This window comes from Halichoerus grypus, chromosome 6 (genome assembly GCF_964656455.1).
Source record: "Halichoerus grypus chromosome 6, mHalGry1.hap1.1, whole genome shotgun sequence".
NCBI lineage: Eukaryota > Metazoa > Chordata > Mammalia > Carnivora > Phocidae > Halichoerus > Halichoerus grypus.
The window spans coordinates 81,964,276-81,986,057 of NC_135717.1; the positions used below are offsets into that span (position 1 = coordinate 81,964,276).

At 49.0% G+C, this 21,782-nt stretch overlaps 1 protein-coding gene across 1 annotated transcript in view; it reads right to left on the bottom strand.

Annotated features, from left to right (window-relative positions):
* Positions 1–287: 287 nt before the first annotated feature.
* Positions 288–21,782, bottom strand: part of ANO2 (anoctamin 2) — a 322,969-nt gene continuing 301,474 nt past the window's right edge. The window contains exons 20-24 of the mRNA XM_078074088.1: positions 16,548–16,700; positions 16,127–16,179; positions 14,036–14,217; positions 3,129–3,234; positions 288–1,218 (exon numbers count right to left, since the gene is read on the bottom strand). Coding sequence (XP_077930214.1) covers positions 949–1,218; positions 3,129–3,234; positions 14,036–14,217; positions 16,127–16,179; positions 16,548–16,700 — 764 coding nt within the window. The 3' untranslated portion in view covers positions 288–948. The remainder of the gene's footprint in view (positions 1,219–3,128; positions 3,235–14,035; positions 14,218–16,126; positions 16,180–16,547; positions 16,701–21,782) is intronic.

Below are 21,782 nucleotides of genomic sequence, written 5' to 3' on the forward strand. Positions count from 1 at the left end.
ACAGCATCTGGGATGTAGTAGGTGCTCAATAAATATTGGTCAGAAGCGACAGAAAGAGAGAGACTCAAAGACAAGGAGACGGGGACACCTGGGTGGCTCAGTCGGGTCAGCATCTGCTTTCAGCTCAGGTCATGATCCCAGGGTTCTGGGATCGAGTCCCACGTCGGGCTCCCTGCTCAGTGGGGGGTCTGCTTCTCCCTCTCCTCCCTGCTTCCGATCTCTCTTACTGTCTCTGTCTCTCTCTCAAATAAATAAATAAAATCTTAAAAAAAAAAGACAAGGAGACGTATCTTTATAAAGAATGTTTCCATTTATTTTATTACTTTAGATCTGAACCTGCATTAAGTGATGGTTAGTTGCACAAGCTCAAAGCATCCCTGCGACATGAACTAGAGACAAGCCTGGGTTTGGGCCTCTGCCACTCACCATCAAGTCCAGTGGCCACAGCAATCAGCCCTGTGACTTGATTTGCACCCAGTGGGGCTGTGACAGCCCCGGCTGCAAAGACTCAGAGGGGTCTGCTCAGGGAGATGGTGGGAAGCCCCCCTCAGGATGGGGGCTCACTTCTCTCCCTGCCTGTGGCCACCTGAGAGAGGACACCTGAGGGAACGCAGGGAAGGCTCATGGTGCCTGGGAGCCCGGGGGTAGAGACGCCCAGTTCTTTCACCAAGTGACTCAAAATAGGGTCCCAAGCCCCCAGAAGGATACAAAGAGGACCTAAAAGAAACTTAAGCTTGAAGTTTCTGAGAAGCAGCCCCATTTCTCTTCCTGTCTGTGCTCATTCTCTCGCTCGCTCTAGCCTCTCTCTCTCTCTGCACATGCACACCTTGCCGAGACCCCGGGAGGCTGGACCCCGGCAGACGTGGACCAGGAGGCCCGTGCAGGTGCACAGCCGCGCTCTGTGAGGTCCCTGGCCACTGCGGCGGCCCCCAAGTGGGGCTAGCTCGCTCACACGTTTGTGTGCTGAGAACCAGAGGACGCGATGCTGCCCGGCTGGCTCCGGCCCGAGGGTGCTGAGCTGGGCACCCGGCTCGTGCTGCGCCGCCCCCCTCCCAGGCTCCTCTGGGCAGGCTCGTCCGTCAGCTTGAGTTTCTCATGCTCCTCTTTCAGGAAGAAGTCCACCAACAAGCCCTTCTCTTTCTTGATCTGGTCGCTGATGTCCGTGGGGATGTCGGGAATCATCCAGTCCACGAGGACACTCAGGAACATCACGAGGTTCTGCCAAAAGCCAGGGAGAGGGGTTGAGAGGAGAGGCCCAGCCCAGTGGGACACCAGGGCTTCCCCCCGACGGTCACCCTTGCCCGTCAGAGTGGGGCGGGCGGTGTGGCGCAGAGGGGGGGGCGGGGGCAAGCACAGACCCAGGAGCAGGACACCGCCGTGCCCTTCTGGCTCTGCTACTTTCTAGCAGGTGCCCCGAGCTGGCGGACAGAGGTGCCCCGCAGCATCCCCATATAGAAAGTGGAGCAGTAATAAGTACCTGTCCCCCGAGCTGTTGTGAGGATGACACCAGTCAGTGCCTCACACGGGGTGGGGCTGTTGCTGGCCCCCTCCTGTCCTTCCTGCCCGGCCTCTCTGCCCGCAGGCGCCCTGCTCCAGCGCTCCCTGGGAAGTGGGCACAGGGCCCACTGGCCCCCCCAGAGCTCCCCCTGAGCCCGCTGCTCCTCTCTGGCTTCCAGCCCACCCTCAGTCCTCCAGGTCAGAGATGGACCTTTGCTTTCTGCGCTGACTTCTGGCCTCAGCCAACCTCGCCCTCACCCGATCCCGCTCTCTCTCCCATCCCGCTGAACGGGCCACATTGGCCCATCTAGGGCCCCTGCCTGCAGCTGCCCCTTCTCCCAGCTTCTGTGCACGCTAGTAACTGGCTTCCTTCTTCCACCTGCTGAGCCCCACCCCTGCGCTTGCAAACATTCCTGCAGCACTTTCCACTGAAGTGGCGAATACCTCACAACAGCGCCAGCTCAGCCCGGTACATGGCAGCTCCCTTCATAGCCCCGTTCCCACCCAGTTCGCCCCCCGAGCTGGGGCATTCTCTGTCCTCCAGGCACACGTGCACTCTGAGATCCGGGACAGTGACGGAGCCCCAGATGAGATCTCTAGGGCACGGCTGTCTTCCAGGCTCTAAACCTATTCCCACCTTGACCTTGACCCTCCCCCGCACCTAGGGGCCCAGGGGAGGGCCAGCAGACCAGCTGCTGCGTCCAGAGGCTCCTGGGTGCCTTTCATGCTCTAGAGCGGCTTCAAGCCACACTCTCCTCTTAAACCAACTTTCACAGTGTTAACATAACAAGTGTTCCATGTGACCTGTGGGAAAGCCGGGGGATGCCTGCAGGGGGGAGCAGCTTTTCAAATCCATCGCCCCATCTCCCCAGAGCAAGAATGGCTGTCTTCTTTAGTGAAAGACTAGCCGATGGGCTTCTCCACTTCCTGGGCCAGGGTCAGGCCAGGATATCTTAGAGCCCCCCAGAGATCTGCCTTCAGGGAATACAAAAGCCTGAGGGAGTGGAAGAGAAAAGGATCTGGGCTCGCACTCCAGCCCCTCTTGAAGGGCGGCAGGACCCCTAGTGGGACCTGGGGCCGCACACCCGCAGATCTCGGCCATGCAACCTGAGCTACGGCTATTGTCAGAGATAGCAATCGCGGGGCTCGAGTTTGCTATTCATCCATGGAGGCATGGCCGGATGGCTCTGGGGCCCTCCCCACCAGATGTCTCAGGGGCCGGAGCATGCTAACAAAGGAGGGAGCCAGCTGAGAGCTAGAAGAATGGTTCAGAACTCGAGCCCTTTCTTGAGCTGCAGAGACCAGGCGGGGCTCTGTTTGTCTGCAGTAGGGTTGAGACTCTGGTCCCTACTGCTCTTCTCGCTTCCTTTCTTGTCTTAGGTCTAAATGGGACTCTGTCTCCACCCTGCATCTTACCCCACATCTGTCTTGTAACCTTACTCTGCGTTCTATTCTCTTTCTGCAAATCCATCCATTAATGGAAGTTCTCTTGAAAGTGCTCCCTGCCTCCTCCACTTGCAGAGACCCCTGTGTCACAGTGCCCTGAAAGCATGGGGCAGAGGGGCAGGAGAGGAGACGTGGCTGTCTTTACCCCTGCAGCCCAGATTCTATTCCTTATCTGAACAACTCACCTGGAAGATGATGACGAAAGCCAGACGGGCAGACAGAATGGCCCAGTACTGTTTGGAAAACTCATATGGGTTCGGGGCCCACGGCGGCTCTCGGTAATCCTTAAACCTGCCCAGAGAGAAATGTGGTGTTAAGACTGGGAAGAGACAGAGGGAAGCGGGTGCCTCTGATCCTCAAGGATCAGAGCAGCAGGTAAGCCTCAGGCTCCCAGACTTGGGAAATAGCAGGAAGCAGGGAGGGAGGAATTCACAGCCCCACCAACAAGCATCCATGGAATAAAAGGACCAAAGTCCTAAAAAAAACCCAGTGTTGGCCTGGAAATGTCTTTTTCCTACTCTCTCTCTTGAACATGCCCCACGGCTTCCTCTGGTGTCTGGATTCTTCTTCCAGAGGAGCCCAAGAATCATGAGAAGAGCCCAGCACAGTGGTCCATGTTGGCCCCACTGGCCATGAGCTCAAGAGGGGAGGGAGATGCCCAGGAACTTTGGACAGCTCTCAGCAGCCCCTGGGCTCAGGGATGACACAGGTGGCTGCAGACAACCCCAGGCTTCCTTCCTGGCTGGCTGCTTCGGGACCATGGCCATAGAGGTGGCTTCATTCTTGCACCCCAAGGAAGGCTGACTCAAACCAAGCTCAAGGCTGAGTGAATTTGGGGGAATGGTGGTAATAGTGATGGTTGGTCAGTATCCTCTTCTACTGACCACATTTATGATCTGTCCATGTGGCTTAAGAAACAAAATGTCAGTGTCTGACATGAGCTCACGCCTCTTTCTCAGACCCATGGAGAGATTTTCCTCACTGCTGCCTTTTCACCCCCATTCTGTGATGACTCATGTTAAAAACCGCTCATTTTCGGGGCACCTGCGTGGCTCAGTCAGCTAAGCATCTGACTCTTGATTTTGGCTCAGGTCATGATCTCAGGGTCCTGAGATCAAGCCCCACATCAGGCTCAGCAGGGAGCCTGCTTGAGATTCTCTCTCTCCCACCCCCTCTGCCACCCCCCCCAAAAAGGCTCATTTTCTCAGACTCAGTTTTTTCTAAGCCTGGACAAGTGACAAGAGCTGGTACCAGAAGAATTATGACCCTTCATGGAACTGTTTTCTCCATGGAATTCAACAGATCTTTGAGGCTTAGTCAAAGCAAAACAAGCCCTGGGTGAAGGAGTGGGGCGCATGGCTGCCGAGGACGGCAGGGTGGGGACTCTGTCTGAGGAGGGGCCAACAAAGAAAACGATCTACACTGAACATGCAATACGCACCAATCCCTGAGCAAGGAGCTTTTCTGGAAGCTTTCCCATTCAATCTCCATAGCATCTTCCGGCAGGCACCGATATCCCGATAGAATGAATATAGGGGGACACTGAGGCTCAGAGAAGGTCAGTTACTTGCCCAGGTCTCTCTCATGGCCAGCAAGAACTAGAGTCAAGGCGAGAATCCCAGTCTGGCTGAAGGCAGGCCTTTCCTCTATTGTCACAAAGCACCTTGCCAAGAGCTGCAGTTTGAGGTGGGGGATTCAGAAATGGGTGTTTTGGGTTTTTTTTTAAGATTTATTTTTAAGATGTATTTACTTACTTGAGAGAAAGAGAGTAGGGGGAGGAGCAGAGGGAGAGAGAGAATCTCAAGCAGACTCCCCAATGAGCGCGGAGCCCAACGTGAGGCTTGATCCCACCACCCTGAGATCATGACCTGAGCTGAAATCAAGAGTCGGATGCTTAATGGACTGAGCCACCCAGGTGCCCCAAAAATGGGTGCTTTCTGTCCCTTCCCCACCCAGAATGAGCCAGCTGCCCTAAAAGATCCAGGTAAAAGCATGGTGGCTTCCAACTGTCCACAGAGAGATGCAGGAAGAAGAGAAGGAAAAAAGAGGAAGAGGAAAAGAGATGCACACAGACAGAAAGAAAAAGGCAGAGCAACAGAGTCAACAACAGGAAGAGACAAACAGACATGGACAGTAAGCAGTCGACTAGGGTTGGGCAGGAGGCCAGGAGCTGCCCCTTCCCCACCTCCCCCTTCCAACAGCTGATCACAGCTGTTGCAGGCTTGCTTTGACATCCGGATGAAAAGCAAAGCTAACTGCAGCCCAGCAAAACACAACGGGATTCAGCATATCCATCCGAGGCTGAGGACAGAAGCACAGCCAGCTCCAGATTAGGCTTGCTAACAGGAGAGAGGGAGAGCATGGCTAAATGGAGAAGGACACCTTGGGGTGGGAAAAAGCTCAGGCTCACTGCCCTCCAGCTGCCCCCCAAAGGACCCCACGGTCCCCCAAGGGGATTTATCTACTCTTCTCAAGACCTCAGGAGGACAGGTGTGACACATCCGCCCTCTCTGTACCATGAGGACACCCTTCCCCAGGTCCAGCCCCATCCCTCCTGCTACAACCAGTCTGTTTCCCTTGTGTTCTAGCTCCATCAATGAAGGAACAGCTGCTCACTGACCTTGCTCTAGGGGCCACTGCTCACCCCTCTTTTTTCCCAGTCTGAAAAGAATCCACAAATAATCTAATTCTGGTCCCACCTCTGATACTAACTCACCACAGATTTTGGAGATGTCCCTTTGCCCTCCCTGAGTGTCCAAAACATTTTTAAAATCTAACAAACACATCCATTGAATCAAAGATCTGGGGAAAGAGTAACATAGATATTTCCAGAAAGCTTTACTTGAAAACACCCCCATGCCAATGGGCTAAAGGTAGCTCTGGTAGGACCTAGAGGACGAACTATCCATAGAAAAGAACAATGCACAATTTAATGAATTTGCGTCTGTTCATCTTTCCCTTTCTGAAGCTAACTTTTAAAAAGAACTGTGACCTACAGTAGTAAGAAATCATTTTCCATTAATGCATATGTAAGTATGTCAGTGAAATGAAAATCACACCCTTGCCATGTGCGATGCCCCGATATTTTCTGATTCTATTCTCTCCTGTCTTATCCTATTCTCGTCTTTAAAATGCTGATCCTGACCCACTAAGGTGATTTTCTAACCCATTCATGAACAATGACTCACAGTTTGAAAAATATTATTCCCACAAGCCTCTGCCACCAGGAAAGGATTGGTTGTTTACATTCCAATATAAGTTCAGATTTCATCATTTTTTTCAAGTGTCATCCTAAGAAGTCAAGCTTAGCAAATGTTTTCACTGAGTAACAAGAAGACACTACTTAAACAAAGAGATAATTTTTAAGACTAGAAATGGCCACAAAAGATGAGTGACCGGGGTGCCTGGGTGGCTCAGTCAATTAAGCGTCTGCCTTTGGCTCAGGTCATGATCCCAGGGTCCTGGGATCGAGTTCTGCGTTGGGCTCCCTGCTCAGTGGGGAGTCTGCTTCTCCCTCTCCTTGTGCTGCTCCCCCTGCTTGTGCATTCTCTCTCTCTCTCTCTCTCTCGCTCTCTGTCAAGTAAATGAATAAAATCTTTAAAAAAAAAAAAAGACGAGTGATCAATGAACTTAATTGTGTCCACCGTGACACATGAGCTGTCGGCCAGGTCTGTTTAGCTTCTAAGCCCAGTGCACAGCACTGGCAAAAGCATGGGCTTTGGAGTCACCAGGTGAGGGCCTGATGCAACCTCTACCACTTTGGTTCTATGTCCTCTAGAAAGTTACCCGATGTTCTGATGGCCAAGGTGCTGGTCTAAAAAATGGCCTCAACGTTCCATCTTACAGGGATGTAATGAAGAGGAAATGTCAATGAAGAGCACGTGGCACACCACCCGACCTATCAGATATATGCCCAATAAACAGTAGCTATTCTTTCTCCTTTCCCTGGAGGTAGCTGACACCTCTCCTGTGAAGAGGACAGAGCACATATACCCCTGCTCCCAGTGCCTCCTGGCATTCCAGGGGGATTTTTGAGCTCTTGGGCACAGATGCTCCAAGCTTCCCCTCATGCTGATATGAATCAGAAAGAGTCAGCCATCACCACAACTGCCAGGGTCTTCTCCCAGGATCTGCGTCCAGGTAAATGGCACAAAATAGGGAAGCCTCAGGCCAGTGGGCGATAGAACTTCTGCTCCATTCCCAGCAGCTCGAAGGCCTTCCAAAACCAGATGCTTCTCCCTGGTTGAAGGAGTGTGGTTCTCCCAAAGTCTCGCTGAGTGGCGAAGCACTGGGTGAACCCCCACATCTGGTCACTTCCTGCACCTGCTGGCTGGGATTTAAGTTCGGAGGTATGATTTTAGGAACCATTCCTAGATCTCATCCTCACCACTCCAAAGCTCTCCTTATTCTTTTGAGCCTTAGTATTAATTTTGAGAGTGCCCTTGAGTCTGGTAATAATGAGAGGTTTGCAATTACAAAACCACTAGAGTGTCTAAACAGCAAGTGTGCACTGGGAGTGGCCTCTGTCACTTACTAGCTATAAGACCCCGAGAAACCTGTTTCTCATCTCTGAACCTCAGCATTCGAATCTGTAAAATGGAGCTAGTAAAACGTGCATCTCCGTGCTGAGCACACAGAAGTGCTCCAGCTCTCTCCCACCAACCATAAATAAATGAACGTGTACATGCATGCACGTGCATGTACATTAAATGTTAAAGGAAAGCACAGTGAAAATTAAGTAAGACAATGCATATGACTGTGATTTCTGGAGGCTTCCACAGAAAATAAATACAATGGTTTCTTCCGGGAGAGAATGACTGGGGTCAGGACTATGAAGAAAGTGTTTTCCTTTTGTATATATACATATGTATACAGAATTGCTTTTATGATAAAAAAATCATAATTTCAAAAGGATATAATTAATGGCAATATTTGGGGGACCCAAACACATTTTTATACTAAGCTTTGAGGAGCAAAATTATAGTGTTAACTGAGACAGACTCATATACAGTAAGTGAAACTGGTACAAAACTCATTATTATAATTTAGCTTTAAATTACTTTAAGATTATATCTAGATTGTTCTAACACTATGAAGAATCACAGGGAGTTGAATTTATACACTACCTAAAGAAATAAGGTTCCCATTAATTCAAAATATATTTCATTATTTTAAACAAAGCCATGAAACCCCTTAAAGGTTCTATGAGCTCACTTGGTGTTCACGCACGGAAGAGTCTGAGAAAGACGTGCACAAATGCCTTGCCGTGAGTACTGTTGGGGAGGTGCCTAGGACCAGGCAGAGGGTAGGGTGGACGTGGGACAGAGTCAGAGAGGCTGCCCGTAATGTTTAGGGTTTTTAGTATGTTACATGTATCATGAAATATTAAATTTTTTAAGAAAGAAGCAGAAAAGAATCTTTGGAGATTATTCATTCCATGTCCCCATTTTTATAGATGGGGACATTGAGGTGTGAAGGGGGAAGAGAGACTCCTGGCTCAGATGTCCCCCTCCCATCCTCACTTGCAGGGGTGGCCAGTGACAGGGACAGGGACATCTGCCACAATTAATCATCATCCAAAATCGCCGTAGGCAGGAAGTATGCCGAAGTAACAAACTGAGGAGTTAGTCATCAACAATCAGGGACGGCTTTTTCCAAAAATGAGATTTTAGTTACATTATGGATCAGTTAGGAAATACATTTCTCAACTCCAAACAGTGGTATGTTTAAAAAATTGTTTTAATAGTCCCAATGGAAATTAATGTCATATTAATGCTAAACACCATTACATACAATATTTTCATACCATCTGAGCTACTTCAAACTGCCTTCTGAAATTGGCCTTTAACAAGGGAAAACAGTACAGGCAATTAGGAACTAATGAGAACCACGTTAATCCAGGGGTTGATAAAGATCAAGAAAGGTGACACCCGGAAAAGCTGACTCTCCCTCTGGATTCAGCGAGGAGCAGATGAGAGACAGCCATGCACTGAAGAGAACTGTCCTCTTCAAAGACTTTTCACGTGACCTGGGAATATGAAAGAACTCAGGCCCTGCGGAGAAACCCAGCAGGCGCCACCCAAGGATGCTCAGCACCCCCACAGCAGGCCCATTGGGTTGACCATGCCCAAGTAGGCTCCCCAGTTTCCAGGCCCCAGATCCTTGGCCAGGCCCTCCCCTGCCGGCCCCTCTGCTCCCTTCCAATGGAGCCAGGAGCCTGGGCCACCATCCGCCCTCCAGGACATGGTAGCCCTTCTGCCCTGTCAATAGCCACTGCCCCTGCCCGCAGACCGACGTCATCGGACTGTTTATGAAGCAGCCCTGCCAGAGCAGTGAAAGGACTGAAGCAAACATTGCTCCAAAAATGCTGGGAATGTATCTCAAATGGGCAGCTGGAGACTTGTCCTAACTTTTACTGCTATTTTTAAGATACCTCTATCCCTGGCGAGGCCGGGTTGGAGCCGGAGACCTCAGTTTTATTTGACCACATTTATCTCCAGAGGTCACTGAAAGCTAAGAATAAGAAGGGTCATCGAGTTCCCAACACTATTTGCCAGAAAATCAGGGCAAACTTTTCATTTCCCACCACGGAAGCAGTTTTAAACACTGGCTTTGGAGCTAGCTCCAGAGCTCTCTCTCCTTCTCTCCCTCCCTTCCCCACCCTCTCTCTCCCATCCTCTCCTCTCTCTCTCTCTCATTCTCCTGCATTTCTACTTCTTACAGCCACTGATGATTCCTGGCTTACAACATCAGTAGGCTATGCCACCACTTTCTGAGACTCTGGTGAGCCAGCCAAGTTCACACAGCACGCAGTGAGCAGGACCCACTGAGGCAGAGATTTCCACCAATAATTATTATCCATCCAGGAAAAGGTAGCCCCAAAGTACACCTATATGATATCTAGATAATAGGCTGACCCTGCTGTCTGGACACCTGCTTACACCGTAGAATGGAGCATCTCTTTATTTCAAATGTACTCCCCGGTCTTCACACTGCAGCCAGAGAGAACACCAAAGAAAAGTATGATCTCATCCCTGCTCCCTGTGGCTCCCCACTGCCCTAAGAGGGAGTCCACGCACCTCCATATGACCACCGTGCTCTTCTTGGTCTGGCTTCTGTATTCTCTTCCTGCCTCGCCCCTCAGCTTATCCACCACTCCAGCTCCCACCACCAAGCACCAAGGAGCCCGTCTACCTGGAAGGCCTTGTTCTCCCCAGACCTCCTTCACCACTTAAGGCTCCTTTCCGGTCCCCCAGCACTCTTCCCATCCCTCCCAGGCTGGCTTGGTCGTGTGAATGAGGAACGTCGACAAGAGCATCAGTCTGGCCAAGAGCATCAGTCTGGCCAACCTTGCACCGTTTGACCTTCGGGTTTTAGCTCCCTTGAAGCTTCCACACAATACTTAGGTCTGGGTTAGATGCATGCCTCCTTCTTCAGGGCTCTCAGAGCTCCTTGCAGTTACCCTATTATAAATTATTAAAGCTAGATTTTAACTGCTTGCTTACTTGCTCGTCTCCTCATCTAGACTTCTTGAGGGAGGCCTTGTGTCTTGTTCCTTATTATGGCACCAACGACAAGCCTTTATCGTAAGGTCTCAAAAATGGTTGCACAGCGAACCCATAATCCTTACCGGTACTGAGTAAGGAAACATGACAGATGCTCCAGAAATCATTTTGGTGTGATCTTGCAGATACATTTTCTTAGCAGAAATATAAAATGCACTTCCTACTTATGCACCCAGTAATAATTCTGCCACTTTGCTGGAAGAGGTTTTTGTTTTGTTTTGTTTTGTTTGTTGTTGTTGTTGTTTAATGGGCCATCAATAAGCCATGATCCCATCAGCTTGCACAGAAACGATGAAGAGAAGAGTCGTCGGGGCTTTGCAGCAGGCTGGGGAGTCCAGTGACTCTGAAAGCAGCTACAACAAAGCCTGATCTGCTCCATGTGTACTAATAATACCTGGTATGCTGGGCTTTGTTGTTGTAGCCATTCATCTTAACTTCTCACTAGGGCACTACCTCCTACTCTGTGCCTCAGATGGAGATCATTTCACCTCCGACCCCCAACTCCTCCTCAGGCTACCGTGATTGGTTCTGGGAGGGCATGCATACTGGTCCTAGCCGATGAGACTTCTGCAGGATCACTGGGAAAGAGGTATGTTCCCACTTGGACTTGGACCCAGTAGCTGCTGGCTGTCATACTCCAGTCATTTGGGAGGGAGGTGGAGAAAGATCTGATTTAGGCAGACCTGATTGAATCAAGTCTTGCCTTGGGGGCCCATTAAAGTCCTTTTATGTTTAAGCTAGTTAAGCCCCTGATATATCTGGAAAGCATATTCATAGTGTTTCTGGGAGATCTGATGGTCAGAAGCAAGGTCCCAGATCCTCAGTCCTTCTAGACCAACTAAAGAAACACACACAGGGGAACGGGATGCCTGGGTGGCTCAGTCAGTTAAGCATCTGCCTTCAGCTCAGGTCATGATCCCAGGGTCCTGGGATCGAGCCCCGCATCGGGCTCCCTCCTCAGTGGGGAGCCTGCTTCTCCCTCTTCCTGCCACTCCCCCTGCTTGTGCTCTCTCTCTCCCTCTAAAAAGAAAAAAAGAAAAAGAAAGAAAGAAAGAAAGACACAGGGGGCACCTGGGTGGTTCAGTGGGTTAAGTGTCCAACTCTTGGTTTTGGCTCAGGTCATGACTTCAGGGTCATGAGACTGAGCCGGGCATCAGGCTCCACACTCAGTGTGGAGTCTGCTTAGTTTCTCCCTCTCCCTCTTCCTTCTGCCCTTCCCCATCTGTGCTCTTTCTCTCGCTCTCAAATAAATAAATAAATAAATAAATCTAAAACAAAGAAACAACAACAAAAAAACCACACAGTGAGCCTTGCTTCCCCACACAACCCACACTGGTGTTGCTCCCGCTGCGCCTGGGGGTTGAGCCTGCATTCTTGGATAAATGTTAGTTTTACTTCAGAATCTGTCAGTGAAACCTCAGTAACTCTGAGAATTCTTCACCTTTCTAAGCCTTGGTTTGTTTTTATGTAGAATGAGGAGCTTCAACAAGACCATTTCTATACCTTCCGGTTATAAAAATGATTTTGTAAATATTACTTTTCAGTGCCAACTGCTGACTGACTTCATGTACCCTGCTGGAGCCAGTCTAGATGCTACCAGAAAAGCCTCGAGCTGGGACAGTCTCTGTGTAGTGGAACTATGTCTTTCTCAGACCTGTAGGCCAGAATGTAACACCAAGCACAGTCTGGTATGCCGGGCATACAGCGGAGCGGCCCTGGGCAGTGCATCGTGTAGCAGCAGAGGACCTCAGTCCCAGAGTGAGACTCTTTATAGCTTCAGATGGGCAAATACTGGAAACATCTAGGCTGACATAAATCAAGACCTGTGAATAAATGTACTTACCTGTTCTTAGATCTGGTCCCCGGTTTTGAGTCTCCTCCTGGTTGGCTAGAGTGGAACCCTACAGTTATCCCGACTAGGACCAGAATACCCTTCTATTTAAATCACACATTGGTAAGGCTGCATCACTCAGTCATCTGGGTTGGGAAGACCAATTCGTTTTCTCTCCTGTGTGGCGGCAGACTGTGAGTCTGAACCTGAGCAGCCATTGCACGAACGGCGGGCCTTAGGTACCAAGCGGGAATGCACGACGGATGCACCCAGGGTATGGCTTCTTCGACGGAGGGATCACCAGCTCTTACGTCAGACACGCTTGGGGATGGCCCAGAAAAGCCCTTGATATCTTTCTTAGGTTTTGGTTTTTGTTGTAGTTATTGCTCTATTTTTTAAAATATGAGGTGTGATCTTTGCTCAAGCCCTTCATGGGGACTATCATCTCACGAGGGTACAAAATGGTTAAAGAATTCATTCCCCTCTGTTCTCTTTATTTGCCTTTCTTGGGTTAATAGTGGAGAGTTTTCTGCTTCTTGGCTTCCATGATCCCCGTGCTGGTGGTTTTCAATCACGACTCTGACCTGGACCTCTCAGGAATTCCAGCTTACTGTGTCTCGGAGTTAGGTGAAAACTTTCCCACCACTTTTTTAATCGATGTGCTTGAAATCAAATTCATCATATGTACCATAAAATTGGATTCTTTTAGCATCTTCCCCATCACTGTCAATGGACCCACCTTTGACTTCAGCCTAACCGTGAGAGATATCCTTGGTTCGGGTTCCCTCTATGTCTCTTGCCACCAATGCTGTCATGTATTACAGTAAATAGCTCATCTCCTCACCTCCTCCTAATTCCTTCCACCACTCTGGGCTATGCCCGCCGTGGTTCATGGCTGACTGACGGCAGCAGCTCAGCTGCCCTCCCTGAGTTCCCCCAATTCTAGTCCATCCTTCTCTCTGAGACTAATTGTCCTAAGCCTACATTTTATCTATCATTCCTGGTACTAAAGAGGTAACTTCCTATCACATCACATTACAATGCCTGGAATACATCAAGATTTCCCATTATCGACTTCGTCCTACCTATTCAAATTCAACAATGCTTTGGCTTATTCTATCCTAGGAGTTTTGATATATTGTATTTCCTGTATTATTCCTTTTTATTATCTTTTAAGTGCTCTTCTTCCTAACTACATTACCTAACCCCTAAGTGTTCACCTAACACCCCAAATTCATCCTCACCCCACGACTTAGCCCATGCTGACTCCCCACCTAGCATACTCTCTCTTTCTGTCTTACAACTCCTCCTGGGCCCTCCAGGAACCCTACCCTTTCCTTTCTAGCTCCCACCGATCTTCCTCTCCTCTGAACACCCACAGTGCTCCTGGTCCACACTAGATAGAATCCCTGAATAGCCAGCTCTGTCCAATCTGCTCTGCTTGATTCTTCCAACCAGACCACAAACCCCTTGGTGGTAAAGACAAGGCTATATACTTCTTTGCTCTGTAGTGTCTGGCAAAAGGCCCTCGATAAATATTTATTGATTTACTGAAATTGATTTATCATGATTTGGGGGGCTGAGGGTAGGAGAAAGAGGGAGCGGAGAGTGATATAAATCTAGATCTTCCAGATAATTACTTGGATCTACCACTTCTGGTCACCTGCTGCCACCCTCCTCCTCCCAATTACTTTACCTGCAGAATTGAACCTCTTGGTCAAACTGTGAGTTTTCTGGCTGCGTTCCTTCCTTCAGCTGGCTGATGTTGAAAAAGGAGAGGGTGTGGTTGACAAAGCCGTGCAGGGTCCCATTGTGACTATAGCCATACTGGTACACAAGGCGGGGGATAAAGTCGGAGGTGATGGCAATGACGAAAGCCTGAAGTACAGAAGCACAGGTGCTTGAGGGGTGGTCAAGATGGATGCTGTCTAGGTGGGGCAGGGTCCCTCTGGCTGAGAGACTGGTCCTCCTTGGGCTCCCCATCCAGAGGCACCGCTCTGCTAGAGAAGTCCTTACTCTGAGCTCATGCAGCTTTTCCACCTTTGGTATGTGTGAGTGAACCCACTAGACAGTGGCTGGTTGCTAAGGATGCTAAGCCAGTGTGGATCGTTGGGTTCTGGAGGGAATGAGCACCTCTGAGATATTTGAATTGACACTGGTGTTGGCCAAGCCAAGGCAGAGTGGAAGATTTTCTGAGAAAATTACTGATCGTGATAAGAGGGTCACTTTCAGGTGATATGCAAGGACACTGGATGACCATGAACCTCTGTCTCTGGGGGACACCAGAGAACCAGGAACCCCAGGGATATGGTGCCACTGTTCCCTCCATTTGACCATTGTCTCTCAACACTTTTTAGCACAGCATGTAATGAAAGTTGTTCTTTCATCCATTTGACTTAGGAACACGGAGACAATGGGGGAAGGCGTGGGTCTTGCCTGATCCCACCACATGTACCCAATGCACTGTCTGGCATATTTAAGTGTTCTATAAATGTCTACGGAGCAAACCAAACAATGAGTGAATGATTGCATGTTTGAATGTGGAGGTACTTTCTGCAAAGAAAATCTTAAATCTTTCTGGCAGGTGTTTATACTGTATTCTGCACCAACAATTAAAGCCATTTTAAAAAAAAAAAAATGTAGTTTAGGCATTGTTTTCTAAATGTATATATGAGTGTGGATGGCCATAACCATATTTGAGAATGAGTAACTTACTGAGCACTTGCTATAGGTCCTTTCATCTTCCCAGTTAATTTCCAGAATGATCCTTTTTGGAGGGTAATCTTATGCTCTCCCATTCTTACAGATAAATAAAGAAGTCTTAGAAAGGCCAGGGAGGTAAGACTTCTTGTCATTCTGTTGTATGATGGAAAGTGCCTAGTATGCAAGGCCTCTTTTCTAGGTAACACAACTCTAAAATATCTACTGATCTAGTTTCCAAATTGCACCTTATTTGTCAGCCTTAAGATGTGCACTTCCTATACCGAGCATTCAAAATGCAGCAGCTGATTCTCTCTGCTTCTCCTCATGCCTCTCTAGTCATTTTATGTGTTCTTAATAGGCAACCAAGTCACAGCCAGAACCAAAGTTTTTCTCCCGGGGGAAAATGGGTGGTGGCTTTCTTGGTATGCGCCAGGCCAGCAGGATTTTCCTCCAACAAAAGGCCCTACCCGGCCACCATCCACACAGAAAGCAGAAGCCAAAGCTGCCATTGGCTTGGGCCCAGCAAGATTTCCTCAGAAATGTGGACATGTCTGGCAAGGCAGTTAAGGAGGTCACAACAGGTAGGACCGCTCTTCTTGTATATCCTATCTTAACCTACACATGCCAGAGTCCATGGGAATAATCATGACTTCACATTGACAGCTTGGAGGAACCATAATTAGGAACCATGGCCCGGGCAACGGTCCAGGTATTGTTTAGCTCGGGAGTAGAAAAAGAAAGGAAAGAGATGGATAGATAGGCGGAATTCTTTCCTCATTATTCTTGGCTCCGAGGAAAGATCAGATTTTGACTCTTAAGGCCAAGGTATGCATTCCGGTGGATAATTACCTTTCTTTCGTGTCGTGAAGTTAACGAGAAAGTCACAGAGCCCTGGCCACGGCCTGATGAGTTAGAAGGCATGTACGCACTATTAACCAGGGTGCTGCCTTGAACGAAGCTCCAAAAGGAAAAGGCTGGGAGATAACAAGGGCTGGTACCCTGCTTTGAAGACCTCAGCTCCTCTGGAGGCCCCCTCTGCAGCTCCCTTCCCACAGAGCTAGGGTGTCACAGATGGAACACTTACATTGCTGATAACGGAGAACTTGCCGATCCCAGAGAGAATGTCAAACCAAATCCCTGTAAGACAGAAAGCAGGGCGTCTGGCTCACTCCCACCCTTGGCCTGGTGACTGACAAGGCTGCAGCTCAGGGTGATGCTCCACGGGCAAGGTACCAGTGGAGGTTTGCAGGGCCCCCCAGGAATGGGCTTGCCTAGAAAGGCTTAGGTGCCACCCTGTCTGGAAACCAGGTGGACAAGTGGGTGTGGATAAAGGCCTCCCAGAGCCCAAAGATATGAGGATGAGGAGCTCCAAGGGATAAAGAGGCAAGGGCTTCCCCCAGCCCTCCTGAATCCAGAGTGCGATGGTGGTGGCAGGTGGTGGTGGGGAGCCCGAGGGGACCAACGGAGGTGGAGGGCATGCCATGATCTCTAAGCAGGGGACATACCAATATCTTTGGTTCTCACGGCATCTGGCCGTCTCAGCTCGGTCACAAACTTCTTTGCATCAAGCCGTACTTCAATGACATTGTTGAGGAGGGCGAACACAGGTGCCAGAGGAAAGGAGGCCACAAAGAGGGTGACAAAGCCAAACTGGATGACTAAGAGAGAGAAGAGCATGAGAAGCTTCACCAGGAAGAAGCAGGATCTAGGTAAACTTCGCCTTGCAGCTATGGCCCCTTGTCTTTTCTTACGGGGTCTCTTTCCCAACTTGGTCTCCTAGGATCCTTTTTCCTCCTGCCCCACAGTCATGGGTCTTTCTCTCTCAGTGCCTGCAGGCCCACAGGCCAAGGCCATCACCCCAGAGCAAAGCTCTGTGTTAGGCACAGTGAGGAGATGTGAGAAAAGGAGAAGTCTTGACTCTCTCCTTTCCATCACTCTTTATCTCCAGTCACTAATCCTGGTCCTCTAACTCACAGGTTGACAACCTTTCTCAGTAAGTGTATAGATAGTAAATACTTTTGCATTTGCAGGCCACAGTCTTGTCACAATGACTTAACTCTGCCATTGTAGAGCAAAAGCAGCTAGAGACAACACGTGGACAGACGAGCTTGGCTGTGTTCCAATAAAACTTTATTCACAAAAGCAGTACATAAAGTGGGCTGGATTTGGCCCATGGTCCATAGTTGTTTTTTTTTTAAAGATTTTATTTATTTATTTGACAGAGACAGAGATAGCGAGAGCAGGAACACAAGCAGTGGGAGTGGGAGAGGGAGAAGCAGGCTTCCCCTCGAGAAGGGAGCCCGATGTGGGACTCGATCCCAGGACCCTGGGATCATGACCTGAGCCAAAGGCAGACACTTAACGACTGAGCCACCCAGGCGCCTTCGTGGGCCATAGTTTGCCAACCCCTGATGTAACTTAAAAAAAAAAAAAAAACACCTCCCAAATTTGGCCTCTTCTTTCCATATCCATAGTCACTGCCTTTATTTAGAAAGTTTATTCATTCATCACACATTTATTGAGAGCTCACTGAATGTCAGGCACGTTGCCAAGTATTTCAGGAGGCAAAGGTCTGGTCCTGCTTTCAGGGAGCTGGGTGTAAAGCAGAAGAGAGAAATGTACACAAAGATGTGCACCGAGATTTCCTGCGTGCCAAGAGAGAACGAGGAATGTACCAGAGGTAGCAGAGACCCAGGGGAGGGGGAGCACAAGCCTATTCAGGCTGGGGACTGAGGAGAGCCTCCAGATCAAACACCTGAGCTTGGTCTTGAAAGACGGGCCTGGACTAAAGAGAGCATTCCAAGCAGAGGAAGCAGTGTGAGCAAAGGAGGGGAGGAAGCCTGAGCCAAACAGATGGCTGTACGGTTTCCAGCCCCTCATTACTTCAGCCTGGGCAACTGCATGACCCCCTAACTGCTTCCTTTGCCACCAGTCTGCCCAGGCCTCTATAGTCTCTTCCCTCAAAACCCCCAGTAGTCTGATCCTGTCACTTACCTCTCATAAAAATGGCTGTGGGCTCCCCTCTGTTTCTTGGCTATAGGCCAAATTCCTTATCTTGGGAGGCAAGTACTTCACAGTCTGCTCCCCACCTACCTCTCTAGCCCCATCTCTCCACATTTCCCCCACAGCCATCGAGCTTCTGCCTTCTGGCACCGGGTTTCTCCCCCTCGGGGTCTTCCCTGAAGGCAGCAGGTGCCCCCACTTGCCTGTACACCCGCTCTCCAGCTAACAATATCTATGCATCCCCAAGACCATTCAAATGCCATCTCCTTGCCATCTTCCTCCTGCTCTACCCTCGCCCCACCTTGGTGCCTGCCTCTGTTACAGCCCTCACTGTGTGCTCATACCTCTTTTCCACTAGACAGGCAAGGGCCCCATCCATCCCTAGGGGCTCAGCCACCACAGTCCTGAGTCCCAGGAAAGCCACAGTCTAATAGGAACCCCCTACGTACCAAGGGCAACTTATTTAACTTCTCCAGGTCTTGGTTACTTTGACTGCAAATCGAGGATGACAATGCCCATCTAGGTTGTCACGAGGGTAAATGATATTGCACAAATTAAGCGCTTAGAACAATTTCTGCCACTTAATAATTGTTCAATAATGTTATCTGTTATTTATCCCCTTATTGAGATAAATATCAATACTTACAGGTGGCTGCAATGTATACTGCATACGGATATGTTAAACAGACACAAAAAGCCCTGAATGAGAGTCAGGAGGCCTGACCTCTAGCCCTGGATATGTTTCTCACTAGCCATATGTCCTTGGGTAATGCTCTCTGCTTCAATGGGCTTCAGCATCCTCATTGATAAGTTCTGAAGAGACAGGTTTAAATTCCTCTTGAGGTCTGATTTGTAATGATACTGTGATTCTCATTTTCTTGGACAAACTTCAAGATTCTAGGATATTCAAATAAAGAATGAAAACCCAGGATCTAAACTAAAAAAGTAATAATAAAATAGAAAATGTTCACAGAGGGATATGCCTACCACAGCAGTTTGAAGAAAGAGAACATGCATGGAACTGCTTTTGATTCGGCAGTTTGCTTGGGCCCACAGTTGTGGGTTATTGCTCTTGCTGATGCAAGTCTGTCTCTGCCATGGTCCTTGATGGCCAGTGGATTCTCAGCTGGCCCCAGGAGACTGGCAGGTGTCAGTTGGTGGCAAAATGCACCAGAAGACGCAGATTTGTCAAGGTTGGGATCTTGGAATGAAGGCCTGCCAAGCTGGCTGGCTGAAGGGGTTGGGGCAGTGGGGAGGGGGAGGAGAAATCTTCAAAAACAAGTTCTGGGAGCCAGTTCAAAATGCAGGGTCTAAGGCATCTTTTAAATCAGGATTTGCTGAGGAATTCACTTTAGAGTCAGGGGTAGGGGTGGGGGCAGAGGGGGTGGGGGGTTGGAATTAACAAGGAAAGCAAAACAGATGTTAGACTAGTTTTCTAAAACCTGTAAAATGCATGTCTGTGTTTAAGCATATATATGAACGTGTCTTTATTTATGGCCTTCTAAGTTGGTCTTCTTGATTCTAATGAGCTCAGTTCTACAGGGCAAGTGTTCTTCTTCTTGTCAGTGACTTCCTTGAGCAAAACCATGCAAACTCTCCAAAGCCCCAACAAAGGCCTTGCAAGGAGACTGGTAGGGGGAGGAAGGGGCAGGTTACTCTGTAAATGTAGACAGAACGCCCTCACCATACTTGTGCAAATGGCACCCAGACACCCAGGGTCTTCCAGGAAATAGGAAAATAGGACTGTGCACTCACTCTCCTTTCCTTCACGTGATCTCCAGGGACAGAGATGAGCCCTCTCCCTGGGGTTGCCTTGATGGTTTGCTTTTTTACCTTCATAAACTCTCCAGACCCACAGGCTCCCTTTGGTCTCTCTTGGGTCTACATAAACGACTTTCAGTGGTGGCTAAATGCTCATGGTGTGCCTGAATTACCCCAAGGCCATGACACAGTTCTTATTTTTCTCCTTGTCATGTAAGTCTGTGTGTCCAGCACTGGATGACCTCAAGGGGGTGGACTCAGCAAAGGCCAGTGGTTCCAGGCCTGCAGTGACAGGGCACCCCCGTCCCTGCTCCAATGTTCCTCAGGGTACCCGAGGCCACGAGGAGCCCCTCTCTGCAGATGTTCTAAGCTGCAGGTGCTTCCTGCTTAGAGGGGGTACACTGCACATTTCCAGGAATCGGCCCAAAGAAGCAGAAACAAATAGGAAGCTTTGTTTTATCTTGTGGAGAAAAGAGTTATAAAACTCTAACCCTCTAGCATACACATGCCAAATCCAAGACTTTTTCTTTTTAGTCAAAGACCTAAATGCTGTATCAGATGGGCGTCCTTCTGGGTTCACTTCGACACAACGATACCGGCCTTCATCAACACCACGATTTGCTTCTAAAAACAGCCAGCCTCCATTAGGATAAGAACGTCCCTGGGAACCCCAGTGCACTGCATAATAGAAGCCAGCTTGGCTTGACCAGTAACAGATTAAACCTGGCCAAGCCAATTAGGGAGGAATCCATAAGTTGATTTTCAACTAAATCTTTACAAGGCCTGCTGTAAAGTGCTCCAGAAATGCTGAGCTGGAAGCACAAAGACTGGAAACACTCGGAGGCACAAACTCCATTGCTTTTCTCCTCTCACTCTCCAGGACCTTCTAAAATCAACACCAGCCCCATACTGCCTGACGCTGGAGACAATTAAAATCTTGGCCTTCGTTATCTGGGCTTAGGTTAAAATAACAAGGAGGAGTGGATTAAACTAAACAAGATGGCTTCCAGCAAGGACATTCCAGGACAATCTGCTTAAAGAAGAAAAATAGCGCATTAGGTAGAAAAGATTGGCCAGGATTGGTGGAAAAGCTCTTGATCGAACACAGTTTTTACTCATTAATTTAAAATTCTTCAGTGAAACCACACTCCCATCACACATGGGCTCATGTGCCCACACACATACATGCATAAGTGTGCATGCACACACGCACGCATGCCCCCCCCACACACACACACTCTCTCTCTCTCTCAAACCCAGATCCTTGTCATGACATACAAGACCCTTCGTGATCTAACCCTAATTTGTTTTTCCAGACACATGTCCTCCCCACCCATGCTCTGAGCTCAGGGCTAATATTTAGCTGGTAAGCTTGGAGACCCACTCTGCTTGCTTTCCAACCATTTCAAAAGCCATTTGTACCTCTTCGAACTCACCACATTTTCCATATTTCTGAGCCTTCATACATACCACTACTATCTGTGCTGCTCTAATTTTCCTTCTCTTCTTGTGTGCTGAATGAATTACAATCCATATTTCAGGTCCGACTCAAACCTAACCTTCTCTATGAAGAGCCTCAGTCCCACCACCTCACCCAGGCAGAAGTGAGTGCCATGGGCATCTCTCCACCTCACTCCCATCATGCCTTGCACATGTCGCTCTACTGGTCTATTTGATTTGCTCCCTAGATGGGGAACCCCTGGGGACCATGGACATATCTGATTCTTTTCTGAGTCCTCACAATTTTGTGTGGTGCCTATCCCACAGTAGGTGTCCAGAGGTTAGTTGGTTCATAAATACAAGCTTATTTTTTCACCAGCTATAAACACAAAACAGATACAAAAAGAGGCTGACTCAACTGTGTGAAGGGAAATCACTGTACTTAGTGACGGTGAGGAAAGATGGGACATGAAATGCTGACACCTCCACACGGCAGTTCTCCGTGCTGTAACTTGCATGGAAGACTTGGAAGAAAG